Source organism: Carcharodon carcharias, chromosome 20, assembly GCF_017639515.1.
Source record: "Carcharodon carcharias isolate sCarCar2 chromosome 20, sCarCar2.pri, whole genome shotgun sequence".
Classification (NCBI taxonomy): Eukaryota; Metazoa; Chordata; class Chondrichthyes; order Lamniformes; family Lamnidae; genus Carcharodon; species Carcharodon carcharias.
Window position 1 is genome coordinate 105853658 of NC_054486.1, and position 18187 is coordinate 105871844.

At 40.1% G+C, this 18187-nt stretch overlaps 1 protein-coding gene across 2 annotated transcripts in view; it reads right to left on the reverse strand.

The window, feature by feature from the left end:
* ttc7b (tetratricopeptide repeat domain 7B) overlaps nucleotides 1-18187 on the reverse strand; it is a 303169-nt gene that overhangs the window by 122561 nt on the left and 162421 nt on the right. For both annotated transcript variants that reach the window (XM_041214519.1, XM_041214518.1), the window contains one exon: nucleotides 16112-16228. In XM_041214519.1, the coding sequence (XP_041070453.1) occupies nucleotides 16112-16228 (117 nt within the window). The remainder of the gene's footprint in view (nucleotides 1-16111; nucleotides 16229-18187) is intronic.

Sequence of the window (18187 nt, forward strand, 5' to 3'; positions counted from 1 at the left end):
ACTGAACACCAAAACATAATATTTTAGAAATAGGAGCCCCTCAATTCAATTCCTCTAGCAACGTGGTTGACTCTTAAATGAGACTCCACAAGATTTCCTTCCCTAAAGGACATTAGTGAACCAGATGGGTCTTTATGACAATCAGCAATGGTTTCATGGTCACATAGACTTTTAATACCAGATTTTTACTGAATTCAAATTCTATTATCTGCCATGATGGGATTCAAACCCGGGTCACCGGAACCAGTGATAATACACTATGCCACCGCCTCCCCTATGCACTCCCCACCCCCCCGGCCCTCCATAGCGGTTAGGGTGACCATCAAGTCAGTGATGGAAGCAGAATCCATAATAACGTTTAATAGGGAAACTGAATAAATATTTGAAAAAGAAAAGTTTTATTGGGTGAAGGAACAGGGCTAAATGAAAGATGGTGCAGGTTTGATGAGCTTAATGGCCTTCTCCTGCGCTGGAAAATGATTTGATTAAAACATAACTTTGCAGCAATAATCCAGACTAAAGAATCTGTCACTTGTATCCTTTATCTGTTTTATGCTAAGTTATAAAGAATGAACTTAATTTATATAGTATTTTTTGAAGCTCAGGACATCCCAAAGCGCTTGTTAGAGCAGATCCCAATGCCATTGATTCACTAAACTTGGATTGTTTACACTCAGAGATACAGTTGAGTGAAACATAGAAAATAGGAGCAGGAGTAGGTCATTCGGCCCTTCGAGATTGCTCCGCTATTCGGTTTGATCATGGCTGATCCTCTATCTCAACGCCATGCTCCCTCTCTCTCCCCATACGCTTGATTCCTTTAGAGCCCAGAAATCTATTTCCTTTTTTTTATTCATTCATGGGATGTGGGCTTCGCTGACAGGGCCAGCATTTATTGCCCATCCCTAGTTGCCCTTGGGAAGGTAGTGGTAGTGAGCTTCCTTCTTGAACCGTTGTACTCCATGTAGTGTAGGTACGCCCACAGTGCTGTTAGGAAGGAGTTCCAGGATTTTGACCCAGCAACAGTGAAGGAACAGCAATATATTTCCAAGTCAGGATTGTGAGTGACTTTGAAGAAAACTTCCAGGTGGTGGTGTTCCCATCTATCTACTGCCCTTGTCCTTCTAGGTGGCAGTGGTCATGGGTTTGGAAGGTGCTGTCTAAAGAACCTTGGTGAATTCCTGCAGTGCGTCTCGTAGATGGTACACACTGCTGCCACTGTGTGTCGGTAATGGAGGAAGTGAATATTTGTGGATATGGTGCCAACCAACTGGCCTGCTTTGTCCTGGACGTCAAGCTTCTTGAGTGTTGTGGGAGCTGCACTCATCCGGGCAAGTGGGCACTATTCCATCACACTCCTGACTTGTGCCTTGTAGATGGCAGGCAGGCTTTGGAGAGTCAGGAAGTGTGTTACACATCACAGGAATCCTAGCCTCTGGCCTGTTATTGTAGCCACAGTATTTATATGGCTAGTCCAGTTCAGTTTCTGGTCAATGTTAATTCCCAGGATATTGATAATGGGGGATTCAGTGATGGTAATGCCATTGATCATCAAGGGCAATGACTAGATTCTCTCTTGTTGGAGATGGTCATTGCCTGACACTTGAGGCGCAAATGTTACTTGCCACTTGTCAGCCCAAGCCTGGATATTGTCCAGGTCTTGTTGCATTTGGACATGGATTGCTTCAGTATCTGAGAAGTTGCGAATAGTGAACATTGTGCAAGCATCAGTGAACATCCCTACTTCTGACATTATGATGGAAGGTCATTGATGAAGCAGCTGAAAATGGTTGGGCCGAGGACACTATCCTTAGGAACTCCTGCAGTGATGTCCTGGAGCTGACTTGACCGACCTCCAACAACCACAACAATCTTCTTTTGTGCTAGGTATGATTCCAACCAGTGGAGAGTTTTCTCCTATTCCAATTGACTCCAGTTTTGCGAGGGCTCCTTGTTGCCACACTTGGTCAAATGCGGCCTTGATGTTAAGGGCAGTCACTCTCACCTCACCTTGGGAATTCAGCTCTTTTGTCTATTTTTGAACCTAGGCTGTAATGAGGCCAGGAGCCGAGTGGTCCTGGCCAAACCCAAACTGGGCAACAGTGAGCAGGTTATTGCTAAGCAAGTGCACTTGATAACACTGTTGATGACTCCCTTCCATTACTTTATTGATGATCGAGAGTAGATTGATGGGGCGGTATTTGGCTGTTGGAATTGTCCTGCTTTTTGTGTACAGGACATACCTGGGTAGATGCCAGTGTTGTAGCTCTACTGGAACAGCTTGGCTAGGGACGCGGAAAGTTCTGGAGCACAAGTCTTCAGTGCTACTGCCAGAATATTGTAAGGGCCCAAAATCTTTGCACTATCCCATTCTGTTTTTCCTACCTAAGTGGATAACCTCACACTTATCCACATTACACTGCATCTGCCATGTATTTGCTCACTCACTCAACCTGTCTAAATTGCTTTGAAGCCTCTTAATACCCTCCTCATCACTCTCAGTCCCACCAAGTTTCGTGTCGTCATTTTGTTCCCTCATCCAAATCATTGATATATATTGTAAATAGCTGATCCCTTCGGTGCCCCATTAGTCTCTGCCTGCCACTAAGAAAAGGACCCATTTATTCCTCCTCTTTATTTCTTGTCTGCTAACCAATTCTCAATCCATGCCAATATATTACCTCCAATCCCACATGCTTTAATTTTACACACTAACCTCTTGTGTGGGACTTTATCAAAAGCCTTCTGAAAATCCAACAATACCACATTCACTGGTTCTCCTTTACCTATTCTGCTAGTTACGTCCTCAAAAAAACTCCAGTAGGTTTGTCAAACATCATTTCCCTTTCACAATTTCATGTTGACTGTCTAATCCTGTTGATGTTTTCTAAGTGCTCGGTTATCATATCCTTTATGGCTCCAGCATTTTCCCTACGACAGATGTTAGCCTAACCAGTCTATAATTTGCTGTTCTCTCCCTCCTTTTTTAAACAGTGGGGTAATATTTGCCACCCTCCAATCTGCCAAGACTGTTCCAGAATCTACAGAATTTTGGAAGATGACAACCAACACATCCATTGTTTACATGGCCACCTCCTTTAGTACCCTGGGATGCAGGTTATTAGGTCCTGGGGATTTATTGGAGTGAAACCCGTGCGCCTGACATTATATGCACTAGCCCACCATCAAAGCTCCGCCAGGCTCCTGGTTGGCTCAGAGGCACTAGAGTCTGTTGGCCAAGCATTATTTTGTTGTTGCTTTCAACTCACTAACTGTGACATTGAAATAAACACTAATTCTGTATTGGAGTAATTACTCGTTTCAACAGTTTTAGTTACTTTATATGGATTATTAGCACCACATAAAATCAAAAATTTTCACAGATGATTTTTAACAATTGCATAGTTATTTGCGTTTAACCTATTTCCCTTCTATTCTCTCTCTTATTTTAACTTAGTCTTAAAGAATGAGCTGCCAAATCAACCATCTGAGAAATCTGCGCTCCTCCAATTCTGGCCTCCTTCCTTCCCCTGAATCCAAACGCTCCATCGTTGACAGCTATTAGCTCTGGAATTCCCTTCTTAAACTTCCCTGCCTCTCTCCTCCTTTAACATGCTGTGTCAGGAAGATATAATAATTTACATAATGTTATTGGAATTTATTGTAGAGTAATAGTGGGGTCTGTTTGTGTGCGTGTGTGCGCGCGCACGCGACAGCTGGTTTGAAAGCTTTGATGTAAGAGAAGCTAGGCTTGAAATGCTAAATAAGTAAACATTGGTGAAGTTTTAGAATGAGAGGTGTAAAGACAACATTGGCATTTTTAAATAAACCAGAGTAGCTTTAATTGAAAAGAGGGGGTGAAATGTTACACCTAGCCAGAAGATGTTAAGAAACTTTGTTTATTTTTCCCAAAGATTACTGGTAAAATTAGTACTATGATAGATTTTTCATTACTAGAGGGATAAAGTCCAAAGACATAGTGAAACAATGGGAATTTGTATACATATTTTCCCCTTTGAATAAAGAAGAGAATGCTACGTGTAAGGGCAGGCATTTTAGGATCTAACACAAGTGTGAAAAGCCTCCAGCATCTAACCCACAAGCTGTTGTCTACGAGGAACCAAAGCTGAGAAAAACTCACTTTGAATTTGAGTTCAGGGTATCATGCTACTTTAACAGCAAAAAACCTGCGAATGCTGGAAATCCAAAACAAAAACAAAAATACCTGGAAAAACTCAGCAGGTCTGGCAGCATCTGCGGAGAGAAGCACAGTTAACGTTAACTTGAAACGTTAACTGTGCTCCTCTCCGCAGATGCTGCCAGACCTGCTGAGTTTTTCCAGGTATTTTTGTTTTTATCATGCTACTTTGTCTGGGTCTGTTTAAATCTGCCTTAATAGAGGTGTAACTGGGAGTCAGATTAATTAGGAGAGCTAGGAGTTATCATTGTAGTAATTTGTAGACCTATGTGCTTAAAATTATTTCTTTTATTAATAAATGTTTAATTTAATTTTGTAAAAACCCACTACGACTCGGTGGACTTCTTATTATTGAATTCAAGGCATGCGTCTCGAAATAAATATACAAATTGCAAATCAGTTGTACCAGTTGTTTCAAGTTTCCCTTTGGGATTTGGGCAGCTCAGCATTTACCATTGGCTGTGCCATAATGAGCCTCCAATTTTGTTAAACATTTATTACTAAAAGAAATAATTTAAGCTCATACATAGGTCTACAAATTACTACCATGATAACTCCCAGCTCCTCTAATTAACCTGACTCCCAGTTACACCTCCGTTAAGTCAACAGCAAAAACACAGACTTAAACAGACCCAGGCAAAGCAACATGATACCCTGAACAGTCGACTTCAAAGTGAATTTTTCTCAGCTTCGGTTCTGCGTAGACAGCAACTTGAGGCTTAGATGCTGGAGGCTTTTCACACTTGTGTTAGATTTTAAAAATGCCTGCCCTTACACACAGTCATCTCTCCTTTATACATATTTTCCCCTTTGAATGCAAATTCCCGTTGTTTCACTATGTCTTTGGACTTTACCCTTCTAATAATAAAAGTCTATCATAGTACTAATTTTACAAGTAATCTTTGGGAAAAATAACCATACTGTTTCTTAACTTCTTCTGGCAAGGTGTAACATTTCACTCCCTCTTTTGAATTCAAGCTACTCTGGTTTATTTAAAAATGCAAATGTTCCCTTTACACCTCTCATTCTAAATCTTCACCCATGTTTACCTATTTAGCATTTCAAACCTAGCTTCTGTTCAGGCCAGCTGTCTTTAATTCAATTCCACACACAGAGACCCCACTATTCCTCTACAATAAGTTCCAATAACATTATGAAAATTATTTTATCTTCCTGACACTCTGTCCTGATGTGGTTCATGTCAAATTTTATTTTTTAACACTTCTGTGAAGTGCCTTGGGATGTTTTATGTTAATGCTGATATAAAATTGCAAACTGCTGTTTAAATGTTTATTTTACCTCTAATCTTCTGTCCGCTGCTCCTAACACCCAATTTTCATTGGTTGAAATCTAGTAATTAAAGGGGCAATGTTCTAAATTAAAAGGTTAAATTCAGAAGACTGAAATGATTCTATCACAGATGCAAAATCCACACACAAGTCAGAAAAAACATCTGCCAAGCAAACTTGAAGTGCTCAGGGAGTTACATTTCAAAAAATGCTTCATTCATTTCAATATGATTGGCAGGGGATCATCAGGAAAGAGAGCACGACTGAATGACTGGCACTTTGTGGAGCTGATAGGCTGCTGGAGAGGGGGAAAGGGAGAGGGAAAGAGTGTATGTGTGCATGCACACGTGAGAGAGAAAGATAGAAACAAATAGGGATACGATGGATGGTTGGAAGGTAAATTAGTGGGATGTCAGCCTTGGGATTTATAGATGTAGAAAACACAGTTAAAACAATTCTCGAGAACACAAGCCTATTGTTCTTTCTATAAGAGGGACTTCTGTTAGCAGGTGTTGATCAATTCTGAAGCTAATGCTGAATTCTTGTTCGAGACGAAACTTCTTAATTTCCACAATGAATACAATCTCCCCAATAGCCCCTTAACTCAAGCCCTGAAGTTAATACTATCTGCACCTCACTATGGATATAACAAGCTGATGACAACAACACCTGCAGATTTCCACTATAATCTTTAAAGGAACCCTCATTAACAACCACTAAAGCTTCGATGACTTGAATTTTAGATACCTGTTGAATACCCTTTTAAAAGAGCATTTTAAAGAGTTCTTTTTGAAAATAACTTTGACAGCTGCTCTTGATGGTTCAACAATGACAGCTTGCATTTACATTTCACCTTTCATGTGGTAAAATGCTCCAAAGAATGAGGCCTTGGTACAAGTAATAAAAGCTCGGCTGAGAGTTTGCTTTGAAAGAAGTTCTTAAACAAGGAGGGAGAGGTGAAGAGGTTTAGGAAAGGGGTTCAAGAGCTTAAGGCCTAGATAGCTGAAGGCATGGTCACAATCATGGAGGAAGTATGGGGTGGACAAGAAGCCAGAATTGGGAGAGTGCAGTGCTCTTGAAGGGTTGTCTGGCTGGAGGAAATTACAGAGAAATTGAGAGGGCAAGGCCATCGTGGGATTTGAATATGAAAATGACAATTATTAATTGGAGACGTTTGTGTGATGTGAGCCAATGCAGATCTGCAAGCAGAGGGACATGGGTGAACGGGACAATTCAAATTCGGAAATGGGCAGAAGAGTTTTGGATGAGCTCAATTTTCTTAAAGTTGGGAGGGCATTGGAATAGTCAAGCCTGGAGGGAACAAAAGAAGAGGGTTAGGCAGCAGATGGACTGAGGCATGGACAGAGACAGGCAATATTAGGGAGATGGATCTTGGTGAGGGAGAGGATATTAGGTTGAAAGCTCAACGGTTCATCTTTAATGTACATTAATGTCAGCCTAGAAGATGAGCTGCAATCCTGGAGTGCAGCTTGAACTTTAACCTTCTGATCCAAGACTGCTACCAATTTTGCCATATTGACAATATAGAACAAAATAGAAGGGGAAGAAATAATAAGGAAGTTTCTTTAGGGAAAATATTTAGTAAAGTGATTTATTTGGGCACTGGAAAAAAGGCAATAGTGACCAGAATATAATATGATTTAAGATCATGATAGAGAAGGACATAAGTATGATGAAAACCAGGTTAACAGATTGGCGAATAGCTGATTTTGAAAGGCTGAGAATAGACTTGATAAAATATAATGGCCAACAATATTGGCAAACAATAACATAAAACAAATGATGTTCAGAGTGCAGGAAAAATACATTCTGCTAAAAGGAAAGAAGTTAAACACTAGCAGGATTTCATGGATGAATGAAGACATAAGGAAACAACTGAAAGTTAAGAAGCATAAATTAAGTACACAGCAGAGGATTATATGATAAAAGAGAATATGAAGAAATTAGGAGAGAAGTCAAAAAAACAATTAGGAAGGTAAAGAGGAACTGTGAATTTAAATTATCAAGGAACATAAAACAAAATAGTAAAATATTTTGCAGGCACATCAGTATAAAAAAGGAAGATTATGAAGAGAATAAGACCATTAATGGATAGACAGAATAATACCAGTTAACAATAGAGAGAAGGCAGAAATATTAAATAATTATTTCACTTTGGTATTTCCCAGGGGGACAGAACAGAGAGACTTGACATTGAATGATGAGATAAGCAATGAGATAAGTGCATTTAAAATAAAAGGGGATGTACTGAAATAAAGTAAATAAACTCAAAAGAGAATTAAGTCCTTGTTATGGATGGATTACATCCATGTATTTTACAAGAATCTCAGGAAGAGATAGCAAAGGCATTGTTACACATATTTACTAATTTGTTAGAAAATGGTGTAATGCCAGAGGATTGGTGGATAGCTAATGTAATTCCTAGTGGGACAAAACACTTCCAGGGAATTACAGGCCAGTCAGCTTGACATTAGTGGTAGTAAAAAATAATGGGATCTCTACTAAGGAAAAGAATAAAAGAAGATCTAGAAACAAAAAATACAATAATGGATAGTCAGCACGGATTTCAAAAGGGGAAATCTCGCTTGACCAACCTTATTGCATTTTTTGAGGAGGTAATGGAGAGAGAGGACAAGAATAATGCAGTACATGTAATTTATCTGGATTTTCAAAAGGCCTTCGATAAGGTGCCCCACAATTGACTAATGAGTAAGGTCAGAGAATGTGGAGTCAGGAGACCAGTGGCAGAAAGAATTGTTAGCTGGTTTCAATGCAGAAAGCAGAGAAGGGGAGTAAAGGATAGTTGTTCAGAGTGGCAGAAGGTGGGAGGTGATGTTCCACAAGGATCAGTGCTGGGAACACTGCTGTTTACAATTTACATTAACAACTTGGACTTTGGAATCTTAAAACACAATTTCTAAACTAGCAAATGACATCAATTTGGGGTGGAGGGGGGGTGGAGGAATTCAATATTGAGCAACACATTATGAAGGACATCAATAAATTCGCACAATAGACAAATAGTTGGCAAATGAATTTCAACACATAAATGTGAGGCAGTACACCTTGGTAGAAAGGTCACTTATTACTTGGAAGGTGCCAGCCTAGGTGGGATAGAGAAACAAAGGGATTTTGGAGCACAAATACACGAAGCACTAAAAGTTGCACCCCACTAAAACCAAGTACTAGGCTTTTTATCCTGAGTGATGGAATTGGGATATAGAGAAGATATGCTAAAACTATATTGAGCCTTGGCTGGACTTAAGATATGGTATGTATATCAGGAAAGAACTGACAGGCTGAGGCTCTTTTCTTTTAAAAAAAGATCATGGGGTGACAGAATAAGGGCATTTTAAATATGAAAGGTTACAATAGATTGGATAGAGAGAGAATGTGGGGAAGAACATAATTAGAGGCTGTCAATATAAGATGGTCACCAAGAAATCCAACAGGGAATTCAGAAGAAACTTAAATACCCAAAGAGTGGGGAGAATATAGAACTTGCTAAAACAGGGAGTGCTTGAAGCGAATAATATAGATGCATTTAAGGGCAAGTTAGAGAAGCGTATGAGGGAGAAGGGAATAGAGGGTTATGATGGTAGACTTAAATAAGGAAAGATGGGAGGAGGCTCGAGCAGAGCATAAATTTGACTGGTTGGGCCGAATGGCTTGTTTCTGTGCTGTATATTCTATGGAATGGAGATAAGCCAGAATATCTGTATTATTTTTTGAAGTGCAAATGCCCCATAAATGCAGCTTAACACAGTTTTGCATCATTAGAGTGTGTGGTTATGAACAAAATTAGTTTTTTTTCAAGAAATCAGTGTCTCTCCAAAAAATTGACTTGATTCCACATATTTTTCAGGGCCCACACACACATATCCACTGATTCAGTTGGGGAGCTTCATTCAAAATAAAATGCAGCAGAGAAATTTGATTTCCAATATCCTTCAGTATCTGCCTGTAAAAGATAGATCTAAGAGCACCTGTCTTGTTTTTGAATAGAAAGCCTTTCCATTGAGGTTCGACTGGCTTTCAGTTCCTGACGCACAGTATTGCAAGTCTGTTCTTCCTCTCTCAACTGGCTATGGATGTAGTGCTAATGAGCAGCTCTGTAAACTGGGTATAGTATCATCTTTTCCCTGTGGATTCCCACAATCATATTGTCATTTACTTAATTGGAAAAGATTACTTTGTTAGAGAACCCCTGTCATTCAGGATCTGATCTGCTCTATTCAAAGCCACAGTTGATGTAAAACTGAACGAAGGAACATTTACCCTTGTGTGCAGAATTTCTAGAATTAGCACTCGTGTCGGTTGTCATTGAAGAGTGAATTAAAGGGTACAAGAGGCAGTGAAGAAATGAGATTGCGTAACTATAATAAGGAATGCAGTATTGATAAAGGTGATGAATCACAGGAGTGAGAGAGGCAGGATCATGATGGTACATATCTGAGGAACAGCAGAGAGGAGATAGAAGATGCTCTAGCACAATTTTTCAAATATCATTGGAAGTAGAAACTTGAGCCCTCCCTGATGGTGAAGGGGGGCATTTAATCAGGTGGGGTGGTGGTTGGGGGTGGGGGGGGGATCTCGCTGCCTTCCCATTGGAGGTAGCTTTTGCAAAGCATAAACAATGGCATAGACCAGTAGGGCCAAATGGCCTGTTTCTGGCTGCAATTTCTATGTAAAAAGATAGTTTGCAGATGGTTATGCATTAGGTAAGTGCATATATTTCAAGCATTTGAAGTACACTATAGTTAAAAATTTCTGGCCCATATCCACAATAGGCTCAGTTAGGACTATTGGAGATGATGATCTACTTTGACCCAATCCCAGTTAGTAAATGAACCATGATTGATGGGAATCTGGTGGCCTACTAGGTTTATACATGATTAGATTTGCTTCGCCACATATACAGTTGTCAGATGAAGACTGGGTCAGCTTCAGTGGTAATACCCCTATCCTCAGACAAACAGCTCGACAGGTAAACACAATATCCTATTTGTTTCACCATTTCAGGTGAGGACTCGATTAGACTTAACTTTCCACAGTCACAGAACCTTGTTCACAAATGACTAATTTGGTGGGGGGAGTGGTGGTAAGTGAGATACTCAAATTCTCTGTCACAACTTCTATATCCAATAATGTTTGAAAGATTGTGTCAGAGCCTCTGTTGTCTCCTCTATGATTTCCCTTAGATACATGCTATGAGCGTTCTGTCTCTCTTCCAGCTTTATCAGTACTGCATCTATCTCATCTCTCCACCTTCTCTTTTACCCTTTTATTCCCATAGAATTGTACTCCAACAAGGAGTCAAAATCTGCAGAAGAGAAGAAATAAAAAAGACTGGCAAAAGGCGACGATTTGGAATGACAGAACTGAATTGGTTAACCTCTCAACTGGAGTAGGCAGAGACTTCTGGCTGTGGCACAGAAATTCTTCAGACCAGTACGTCAACACCAGCATGCAAACGTGTGTGTAAATTCCATCATGATCTTGAAAGAGTTTACACCTATCAATCACAGTTCAAGCCAACTCAATATCTTCCCTGAATATCAGTCAGTAAAAGTCTTTATGCCCAGGGCTATACTTTCCTCCTAGGAAAGTTTTCATACGGTGCCTGCAAACTGATTGTTTCTGGATTTCTGCTGGCAGAAGTTCTTTACAATATTTGTTATTTTTAGTGAAATTGTATCGACAGGCATCTGTTATTATCTCTGATTACTTCAATACATCTCTCACACACGCATGCGCGCGCACAAACACACACAAAAATTAGAAGCTGGGACTTATTTTGGCCAGGATCAAAGATAGATTGCATTCACTGACAGCCTAAACCATGGTTGTCTGACTTATCTTATCCTGTGGGCCATTTTGACTTGTACTTAAGTATCTGTTTATGTTGTGGACATCCTCAGGGTGCTGCTTTCTCAAGGTTACTTTTGAGTCACAGGGCTGCCATCTCTGTGTACTGGCAGTGAAAGCTACATGCAGGCATGAATTTTTGGCCACAAAGGAAGATGCTTATGTTTGTTGGGGCCATTCAGCACAGCTCCAAGACATCGTTGCAGGAGTTCCTCAGGTTAGCATCCTAGACCTGACCATTTTCAGCTGCTTCATCAATGACTTTCATTCCATCATGAGGTCAGAAGTACGGAAGATTGGTACTGTACACTGCATAATCAATCACAACTCTTCAGACAATGAAGCTGTTTGTGCCCACATGCAGTAAGACCAGGACAACATTCAAGCTTGGGTTGGTAAGTGGCAAGTAACATTTGCCAGACAATGACCATTTCCAATAAGAGAGGATCTAAAAATCCCTCAATTGACATTCAATGGCATTACCATCAACATCCTGGGGACCACCATTGACCAGATACTTAACTGAAAGAGCCACATAAATATTGTGGCTACAAAAAATGTCAGAGATTGCAAACTCGATGTCAAGTCACCTCCTGAATCCTCAAAGTCTTTCCATCATCTACATGGCACAAGTCAGGAATGGGTTGAAATACTGCCCACATTTTTGGATAAGTGCAGGTCCAACATACGTAAGAAAATCAACACAAGACAAAGCAGCATGCTTGATTGGCACCCCATCCACCACCTTAAACTTTGCCTCCCACCACTACTAGCGCACAGTGGCAGCAGTGTGCACCATCTACAAGATGCACTGCAGCAACTCACCAAGGCTCCTTTGATAGCAACTTCCAAACCTGTGACCTCTACCACCCAGAAGGACAAGGGTAGCAGTTGCATGGGAAGACCACAACCTGCAAATTGCCCTCCAAGTCACACAGCATTTAAACTTGGTAGTTTATCACCATTCCTTTACTGTCACTGGGTCAAAATCCTGGAACTCTGTCACTAACAGCACCGTAGGTTCACCTACAACATATGGACTGCAGTGGTTCAAGGTGTTGATTCACTGCCAACTTCCCAAGGATAATTAAGGATGGGCAATAAATTCTGGCCCTGCCAGTAGCACCTACATCCTATGAATAAAAAAACTAGGACAGCATGATCTTTCAGGAATTACTTTTTCATGTAAAGGGCAATGGAAATCCGGAACACTCTCCTCCAAGAGATTGTGGATGCTGGAGTTTCAGACTTTCAAAATGGAGATTGATAGATTTTTACTGGATGAGGAATCTTGAGCAGGTAAATGGAGTCAATGAACAGATCAAACATAATCTGATGGAAAAACGGAACTGGTTCAGCAGCTAATTGCTCTACTCCTATAAAATATGTAGGTTCCATCTATTTCTATGGCTACAAATTGTTGCTCTGAAATTAAATCCTACCAGCCATTCCTTAGGAAAAATAATAAAGTAAAAATTGCAAATGTTGAACATCAGGATCAGAAACCAAAAATATTGGAACCAAACTGGTCAGCCAACACCTGTACAGGGAGCAGATGGGTCAACATTTCTAGCTGGTCCCTACTTCAGGCATTGACCTATTTGGTCTCTTAACAGGTGCTAACTCCCTGATGTGTTTCTAGCATTTTCCGTTTTTGTTTCTTTGCAAAAGGGTTTAGCAGATCTGCATTCCTGACCTTCTGTGCTGTCATCCCCTTTGTTTATGTCAATCCTGTGAATAAAATTCTCCAGTCGCAGCTCTATTGAAGGGTGCCATCGAAACTCTGTTTATCTCTTTACAGATTCCAATCAACCTACTGAAGAGTGTTGCACAGTCGGAGACATTGTCTTTTGGAGGCATGATAAAACGAGGCCCCCTCTGCCTTCTCAGATGGATGTAAAAGATCCCATGGCGTTATTCAAAGAAGGGAGTGTTAATTGTATATTAATTATGTTTAATTGTATGCAGGTGGTGGGCATTAACTGGGGATTCACTTGTGCCTCCTATAAATAGGAACAGGCTAAAATGGTGGCGACTAGGTTAGAAGCAGCATGCTTGTAAAGTGCATCTCTGTAAATAAAGCACATAAAAATATGTAAAGATCGTCTCCAGTTCTATCCATCACTACCTGGCTTAGTGAAATATAAGAGAGTGGGGGAGTTTTTCCTGGTGTTCTGGCCAATATTTATCCCTCAATGAGCATTACTAAAACAGACTCGGGCTAAAATCCCACTACAGCACGGCTCCAAAACGGATGGAAGTGTACCAATCTGCTACTGCCTGTTTTGCACCCCTTTCAAAGTTAAATTTGCCCTCATTTGTCTGGACATTTATTCCACAGCTGTTGGTGGAACCTTGCTGTGAACAAATTGGCTTCAGAATTTCCACACATTATAATACTGACTGTATGCGAAAAGTGTATCAAGAGCTGTGAACCACTTTAAGATGGCCTAAAGTCATGATAGGTGCTATATAAATGTAAGCTCTATCTTTCATTGATCTAACAAGTTATGCCAAGTTTACCTCCAACACCATCAGCAGTGGCAGACTCCCAATACAGGAGACAGTGGCAGAAGAATATAAACGCGTCCTTTAGATTGATAAACAGCTTCGGGGTAGCCATCAGACAGGAGTCCAATGAATCCAGGAGACTGTGAGATATGATTCCAGCTTTGTCACTGAATTCATTGCAAATAAATATGTTCCTCAATATGTTCCACTTCTCAAGGGCAGAATCACAGGGCGGAAAGAGACCATTTGGGCCAGCAAGTCTGACAATGCTTGTTGCTATATGTTAATCCCACATATTAATATTATCCTTTTTACAAGCAACTACCTAATTCCCCTTTTTAAAATATACATTCCTCAGGATGTGAGTGAGCCTGACGGGGTCACATTTATTATTCATCTATTGCTGAAAAAATGGCACTGTTTGTCAAAGCTTTCATCTTGCACTCATCACGACAATTTGCTAGAAAATACTGATGTCAATAAAAACATGTTAATACTGTATGTGGTTCTGCAATTGGGCAACATTTCCTGAATAATCCTCAATGTGCTAAGAATTACGCTGACAACCAGTTTAAGATCGTCAGTTGGGCCCACAGTGTGGCACATTTGAGTGTACATATATTAATGCACGGGGCCCTGTTCTTTTCAGACAAAAATAACATGTACACACACTGCGCCTGTTTCAGCTAAACAAGATAAGTGACAGCCATTTTCTGGTTCATTCTCCAGAGCAATGTCTTGGCCAATCAGAGTCAAGCTGCCTGGTTTAAATTTAAAACAATGCTTGGCAGTTAACAGTCAGTCTCCATCAATTGGTGCAATCTCCATGACAATGCCTCTACCAATCAGAGTCCACTTGCCAACCAATCAGCACTCTCTTTTCATACAGTATAAATATGTTGTTTCCCCTGACATCGGTATTTTCTTACAAATTGTCCTGAGTGCAAGATGACAAAAACATGCCTCTTTTATCACAGTACTCAAGTTCTGCACTACCAAACGACTATTCATCTATTGTAGCCTTGAGAAGACTGGGCTGGGCCAATTGTTTTTGACTGGCTTGCTAGGCCACTTCAGAGTCAACCACACAATATGAAACTGGAGAGATGTAGGCTAAACCACATAGCGATGGCACAATTTCTTGTCTGAAGGGTATTAATGAACCCATTGTGCTTTTATGATAATCTGGAAGCTTTCATTGTAATTTTCTCTTGTGCCAGTCCATCCCTAAATTATCATAATTATTGAATTTGATTTCACAGTTTGCCATGGTGGGTTTTGACAAATGGAAGTAAGCAATCATTATTTAGCCCATCATGAACCTTCATAATCTCAAAGCCGCTATGAGATCACCCTTTATCCTCTAGTGAACAAAGCACTAAACTTCTCAAGCCTTACTTCATAACTGTAACTTTTCAATTCCGGTTACATTTTTGTGCATTTAGATTGTACCTTTAATGGAGTTCTCAAACCATACCCAATATTCTTAACTGCAGCAAAGCTAAGGTCTTATTTGAATTTGAAGTTATTTTATTCTACTTTTCTAGATACAAAACCAAGGATTCCGTTTGCCCGAGTTATAGACTTGTCTAGCTGCACGTTTACTAGCGTAACAAGACTCCTCTGCTTCATTTGAAAACTTAGACATATACCTTTTCCTCCATTTTTGATTTCAAAATAAAAAATACACATTTCTCTACATTTAACTGCAGCTGCCACCCATTTGCTCATCCTGCTAGCCTATCTACATTCTCTTGCAGGCTTTCACAATTCCTATCATAAATTGCCACTGTGACATCATCAACTTTCAAGATTGTTTACTAAATTTCTGAATTCAGATTGTTTATGTAATTGGTTGCTGCGTTTCCTACATTACAACAGTGATAGCACTTCAAAAGTACTTTATTTACAGGGAAGCAATTTATGACGTCTTGAAGTGCAAATATTTTCTTTCTTTTCTAACATTATATAAAAGCTGCCCAAAAAAAAACCCAGTGTGACAAACCAACTGTTATCCACCAGACTTTGTTTCTTTCTTTCAACAATCCATGTTGACTCACCCTCCTCAACTTTATGTACCAGCTGTATCTCTAATGTGGTACCTTATCTCGTTCTTTGAAAATATCATCAATCACATTCATTACATTTCCCTTGCCTGTCTTCTATTGTTTCTTCTAGGTATTCTAGGTTTAGAATCTAGCTTTAGGAACTCCAACTCACTTACCTGGGGTTTGTGAGTTTGTAGCATGACTTCCAGATCTGAAGCATGTGCTTGCAAGTGAGTAAAGCTTCATCAGGCCCCCTGCACACTGATTCCAGTTTTACTTTAGTGAACAGCAATCTGAGAGGAAAGAAAGTATGATTAACATTTAGATGTCATAGAATCTTACTGCACTGAAAGAAGCCATTCAGCCCATCATGCCTGTGCTGGCTCTTCGAAAGCCATCTAATGAAGTCCCATAAAAGTAAGATACTCAGATCGTTGAAGAGAGCGACTGATGTCACTGAATATGATAGGGTTACCTCCAGTTCATCCAAATTTGTAATAAGGTGAATAAAAAATGGAATTCCCTCCCTAAACCCCTCTACCTCTTTCTACCTTAAAGATGCTTCTTAAAACCTACCTCACTAACTAAGCTTTTAGTCATCTCTACCCATCAGACCTCTCAGGTGGACGTAAAAGATCTTATGGCACTACTTTGAAGGGGAGCAAGGAAGTTCATCCCGATATTCTGAACATCATTTATCTCTCAACCAACAGCACTGAACCAAATTACCTGGGTAGTTATCACACTGCTGTTTGTGGAAACTCCCTATATGCAAATTGGTCGCCACACACACTATCTATATCACAACAGTTAATAACATTTAATAACATCTGAAAATATTCCACAATGACAGATTTGAAGCAGGAATGGCACAAATTTACTATTCTTGCAACTGTGGCTCAGCATCTCACCTCTAAGTCAGAAGGTTATGGATTCAATTGGGTCAGTTCCCATTCCTAAGGTGACACTTACTACACTTAAAAGCACTTTAGGACTTCCTGATCTTGTGAAAGGTGCTACAGAAATACTATTTTATTTTCTTTATATAACATAGTATTGCAACCTGAGCCAAATAATAATGCAGCAAAACTATCAGGAGAATTTTATTTAAGGTCTAATAAGGTTGTAGCTCATAGCATGACTGTAACTGAGAAATCCCCACTGCTCAACATTTGGGGCTGCATGACTTACGATGTGCCTTTCAGGCATGATATTAAATATTACAGTATTAGGTAATAAATTAACATGAACAGGCTTCTTGAGTAACCTCAGAGGTACCCAGTGCTTTCCAGTTCCATGATCGTGCCAGCTGTTATTTCTGCTAGCCTGCAAAAACAGTATCAGCATTCAATGCTTCAAGGATCAGGTGTAAAGCAGCCACTTCACTGACTTCCTCCATCTTAAGTTACAAGCACCGACCAACTCATAAAAGAATTAAAGACTTGCGTTTCTGTAGTTCCTTTCATGATCGCGGGATGTCTCAAAGTGCTTTATAGCTAACTGACAACTTTTGAAGTGCAGCCATTGCTAGCAGTAGTAACATAGGAAATGCTACAGCCAATTTCTGCAAAGAACTCCCACAAACAGCAATGAGATAAATGGCCAGGTAATCTTATTTAAGTTGGTTGTGACAAATATCTAGTTCATGCTAATACTTTACAGGTATGTTAGCAGGCTCCAGGCAGTAAGGGCTCAGAGAAGTCCTGGGGAGCCCAGAAGATCGCTGGTTCCATGCTGGAGGCAGTTAGGGCTCAGGGGGAGCTCTGGGAGCCATTTACAGCTTGGTGCGGCCGGGAGAGTGGAGTCTGGAAAAACCTAAGGGCAGTGCCAGCTTCAGTCTCTGGTGCAGGACTTGGAACTTTTAACCTTTCAACTCAGGGTTGAGAGTGCTACCCATCAAGTGAAAGCTGACACCTTAAATTTAAGCATGTAACAGTACGAGATTTAAAACTTAAATATTAGCTGTGGAATGTTGACACTAAATTTAACAGAAGATTGGCCTGGGCAGCAAATACACTTTATGTCATGGTTACAAGTCATATAGACCATGAATGTTCTTGGTGTATTTGCATTTTCTTACTGAGTTATCTAATCTCAGTTTGGGTGACAATGGCAGGTCAAAGAGCCCAACATCCCTGGAATAGTGTAGGGTGGATAAATAAATCAAACAAGGCTCCTAAACTCAACAGTGGTCCAATATCCCTATTGAAAAGGTACATGCAATCAATGATGTAAAAGAGCTCTCCTTAGTT